At 50.2% G+C, this 4,534-nt stretch overlaps 1 protein-coding gene across 1 annotated transcript; it reads right to left on the minus strand.

Annotated features, from left to right (window-relative positions):
• Nucleotides 1-316: 316 nt before the first annotated feature.
• Nucleotides 317-4,271, minus strand: Cd70 (CD70 molecule). Its single transcript, XM_021150049.1, has 3 exons — nucleotides 3,925-4,271; nucleotides 3,181-3,214; nucleotides 317-781 (listed from the first exon to the last, which is right to left on the minus strand). The coding sequence occupies exons 1-3, from the start codon at nucleotides 4,093-4,095 to the stop codon at nucleotides 396-398; spliced, it is 591 nt and encodes a 196-aa protein (XP_021005708.1). The 5' UTR covers nucleotides 4,096-4,271; the 3' UTR covers nucleotides 317-395.
• Between the last annotated feature and the right edge of the window lie 263 nt (nucleotides 4,272-4,534).

Raw genomic sequence — 4,534 nt, forward strand, 5'->3', positions numbered from 1 at the left:
GAAGAAGAAGAAGAAGAAGAAGAAGAAGAAGAAGAAGAAGAAGAAGAAGAAGAAGAAGAAGAAGAGAACATGCACGCACAGTATCTGAATTATATAGGGAAGTGTTCCTCTGGGGAAGGGTAAGCCCAGACCCTAGGCTGGAAAGTTCAGGGTAGAGGGTCAGGTATGCCAGTAGTACTCTGTAACAGGGGATAACTTAACTGAGGGATGCTTGGAGAACCTGGAAGCCAGGTCCACTTTGATATGTTAAAAAGGGCCTGAAACCCAACAGTGCGGAGAGGCAAAGGGGAGATGGAAGGAAGTATTAACCAACGGATATGAGTACTATATACATTTATAAATATGTAGAACTTGAAAAGAAAAAAAAATATTCACAAGTCATCCTGGAGTTGTGGTCAAGGGCGTATCCACTGAACTCCAAAGAAGGTCTCATCAGCGTTGCGGGACGGCAGCAGAGGCAGGGTGAGGTTGGTACAGAGGACATCTCCGTGGACCAGGTATGTCAGGCGCTGTAATGTCACTGTACAGTCCTGTCCAAAGCGCCCACGCAGCAAGCTGATGCCATGCGTAGGGGGGGAGCAGATGCCCACAGCCAGGGTGGCCCTGTGCTGCAGGGTGCTGCCTGAGGAAGAGCAGTTGGCCAGTGTCACCTGGATATGCAGCCTGTAGAGGCCATCTTGATGGATACGCAGATGGCCCTCCTCCAGCTCTGGTCCGTGTGTGAAGGACCTTCCCAAGGCTGGGCCTGCTCCCCAGCGCAGTGTGGGGTCCTTCCGAGGAACTGGGGACAGAAGTTAAGTGGAATGAGAATCGAAGTTAAACAGGGGAGAAGAAAAAAAGAGGGAGGTGGATAGACACACAAGATGTGGGAGAGACCGAGAGATGGAAAAAGTTAGGTAGAGATGGAGAGAGAATGAGAGGTGTACACACACATACACACACTCACAGACATGCCATAGAGATGCAACTATACATGTATGAGAAGTCAGATGGACAGACAATCCAAGAGGGAGAGCCACAGGACATGGTGTCTGGAAAGCTCAAGACTGGTGCAGGTTTGCAACAGTTATCACTCTGCAGATCTGATTGATGCCCGGAGCTGCCTCTGAGCCCAGCCCAAGTCTCACACCCTCTTGCTGTCTCCAGCAATACCCTGGGTCTTCTGAGACCAAAAGGGTTTCCTGGGTGAGGGAAAAATTGCTCATGGACTGGATACACGTTAGGCCATCTACCAGGATGAAGAAGGGACCTACAAAAATTGTTACTATCCTTGTGATGGCTCACTAAATTGTCAGCTGCCTTAGTCTAGAATCACCATCTCTGAGCTCATCTTTCACCAGTTATATAAATGGTATTAACTGAGGTGAGATGACTCACCCTGAGTGTGGTGGGGGGCCTTCCACAGGCTGGGGTCCTGGACTGAATACAAAGGAGAAAGTGCTTGAACGCTAGCTTCCTTTCCTTTCCTTTCCTTTCCTTTCCTTTCCTTTCCTTTCCTTTCCTTTCCTTTCCTTTCCTTTCCTTTCCTTTCCTTTCCTTTCCTTTCCTAGACAGGGTTTTTCTGTGTAGCCCTGGCTGTCCTGGAACTCACTCTGTAGACCAGGCTGGCCTCGAACCCAGAAATCCACCTGCCTCTGCCTCCCAAGTGCTAGGATTAAAGCCATGCGCCACCACCGCCCTGCAGAACACTAGCTTTCATCTTGCTACTTTCTGACTGAGGATGTGAAGTGACCATTGGTAGCAGCCTCCTGCCTACATGCCTTCTCTCTTAAGTTGCGTTTGTGTATTATTTTGTTCTGTTATTTTTGTTCCAGTAATTTAAAAATGTAACAGAATGGTTGAGTCAAATATCTTAATTCCTGATTAGAGCAGCTTAAACCAGCTGCCCAGAGGGAACCTCAACAAATAGCCGAGGGAGAAAGAGAAAATCCGTTTAATTAGTTATTGATTTTGAGACGGACCTAGCTATACAGACTAGGGTAGTCGTAAGTTCATGATTCTGCCTTAGTCTGCTAACTGCTTACTAGAATAACCAGTGTGCCCAGACAGGATGTATTTATTAAAGTTATGGTTATTTAGTTATTAATGTCAAGATCCAAGATTCTTATCTAAGTACTAATAAATGTTATTACTAGAAGTTTATTTTCAAATGTTGAGACAAAAAATCTTGCTGTAGCTTGAGCTGACCTGGAGCTTGCAATGCCTCAGCCTCAGTCCCGTAGTGTTAGAACGACAGATGTGCCTCACCATATCCCATAGGGTCTCACTTTGAAGGAGGCATACAATCCCAGCGTGACACAGCACCACCTTGCTTTAACTCTCTGTCTATATTTCAGCATTTGTGTTTTCTTGGTGGGAGTCTTGGAACCCAGAGTGTCTCATACATTTTGTAAGTCCTCTGCCGCTGACATCCTAGCCCCTCAGACTGGGATTCTAGGCAGGTGCTCCATGCCTTAGCCATCCCGGGCCCCCAGCTCCTCATTGCCCTTTTCACTAAGATGCAGCCTGCTCTTTTAGAAGTGGGTTAAGGAAACAAAGGAATAGGAACAGCTGGATCACTAGGGGAGGAGAGGTTAAACAAGGCAGGATGCTCCTGAGATCATGCCCCTGTTTTACTCCAGCATCTTGCACCTTCTTTTCTTCCTTCTCTCCTTTCTTTCTCCCTTTCTCAATTTCTTTTGAGACAAGGCCCCCTATAGCCCAGGCAGGCCTTGAATTCTGATTATGAATGCCAGGTACTTTTGCTTACACATCTCTAGTGCTCAGATGGCAGGTGTGCACCACCACACTGGGTTTAAGAGGTGCTAGGGCTTTGTGAGTTCGGGGCAGTGCTCAACTTACTGAGCCACATCTCATAGTAACTCAGGTTGGCTTCAAACTCCCAATGTTGCAAAGGATGAGTTTGAACTCTTGAAGGTCTGAACCTTCTGTCTCTGTTACGCTAGTGCTGGGCTGACAGCCTCATGTGGTGCTGAGGATGAAATCAGGGGCTTCCTGGATGCTGGGTTTACGCTCAGCCAACTCAGACTATTCCCTTCATATGTCCCTCCCTCGCTCCCTCCTGCTCTTACTCCCTCCCTCAGTCCCTCCATCCCCTCCTGCCTTCTTTTCCTCCCTCCTTGCTCTTTCCTGTGTCCATCCTCCACCCATCCCACTGGATGGATTCCCAGCCAGCCTTACCTGTGAGATTCAGCTGTAACTCAGCTATGTGCGGCTGGAAGAAAATACCAGAAAATAGAGAAAGCACATTAGAGCCTGGGGCTTGAAGGGCTCTCTGATCCCATGTGCTGTCAGGCTGCAGTCCATCCTGCATCCCTTTGGCCCAATTTGAGATTGTTTTCGTTGATTTTTATTTGCGTAAAGTCTTATAGAGGCCCGCGAGAAGTTTCAGGCCTCACACAAAGTAACAAGATCGCCCAAACAATTTAAGTGTTTGTCTTTCCTGGAACCCGGGGCTCATGCCACTCTTCCCACTACTTCTCCAAAGATGCATGTGGGCGGTGCCTGGCCTTTCAGCCACAGGCGGCTGGGGATCTCTTCCATCCCCTCAGCACCAGCTAGGTAAGCCCCCAACAACGTGTGCGTCAATCTCGGGCATGGTAGGGAAAGTCAGGGGACCAAATCCTCCCGGCCGCTCAAGGTGACAACTTTCCCAGTCCGGGATCCCTCGTCTGTTCCTGGGCAGCTGGGGCCGGCCTGGCCTCCATAGTCGGCCTCTCCTGTCCTCTCTCTGTCTCATTTTTACGATCCATCTCATTCCGATTTTGCGCACCACCACCACCGCTCCCCCGCCCCCCGCCCCGTTCGCGTCCTTTGCCTGTGCTTTAGCGCATCCGCTAGGCATACCGTCCCAGTGCCTGTCTGGTCCCCTCCAGCGAAGGGCACCTGGATGCTCTCCGTCTCTTATTTCTCTCCTCCTCTCACCTCAGGTTGCTCCAGCAGCCTCTGTTGCTGCTTACTGAGTAGTCCGCTACAATGGAACCAACAGCAAATCACAGTAATAAACACCAGCAGCAGCAGCAGCCATGGCCATTGGCGCTGGAACGCGGTCCCGCTCCAGCGAACCCAGGGGCAAGAGCGACCTTCCTCCGGCATCCCTGCACGGAAGCAGCGGCCAGAAGGCAGCGGGAAGCTGTAGCCTCCTCAGCCGAGCTTTTGAAGCTTCTGCCTGCCTTGACCTGCCCTTAGAACCTCGGGGATGTCCGACGCAGGGGAAGAACTGGGCCTCTTCTCGGAGGGCAGGGAAATCCCCTGGAGCTTTTGGCACCTTCTGCCATCCCACAGACAGGCTGAAGCAGGCCTGTCCCTCAGGCACAGAATATTTAAGCTTCCGATTGGGCACTCAGCCCCTGCTCTTGCTGCTCGGTGCCCATTCATTCATTCGACAAACCATTCACTGAGCATCTATTAGAGGTTCAGTATTGGGCTGGATGCTAGGAAATCAGGAAGCATCCGCATCCAGGGATCCCTTGTGCTTCCCAAAATATTTGGACACGATTGTAGGCTCTTCCATGGGGGCCATTATAAACAACTC

The sequence above is a fragment of the Mus caroli genome, chromosome 17 (genome assembly GCF_900094665.2).
Source record: "Mus caroli chromosome 17, CAROLI_EIJ_v1.1, whole genome shotgun sequence".
Classification (NCBI taxonomy): domain Eukaryota; kingdom Metazoa; phylum Chordata; class Mammalia; order Rodentia; family Muridae; genus Mus; species Mus caroli.

Excerpts from the sequence above, each read along its gene's own strand:
- Cd70 (XM_021150049.1), bottom strand. The coding sequence starts at position 4,095 with ATGCCGGAGGAAGGTCGCTCTTGCCCCTGGGTTCGCTGGAGCGGGACC. Across the intron at positions 3,215-3,924 it reads GGCTGCTGGAGCAACCTGAG|CCGCACATAGCTGAGTTACA; the intron begins GTGAGAGGAGGA and ends ATTTTCTTCCAG. Across the intron at positions 782-3,180 it reads GTTACAGCTGAATCTCACAG|TTCCTCGGAAGGACCCCACA; the intron begins GTAAGGCTGGCT and ends TTCTGTCCCCAG.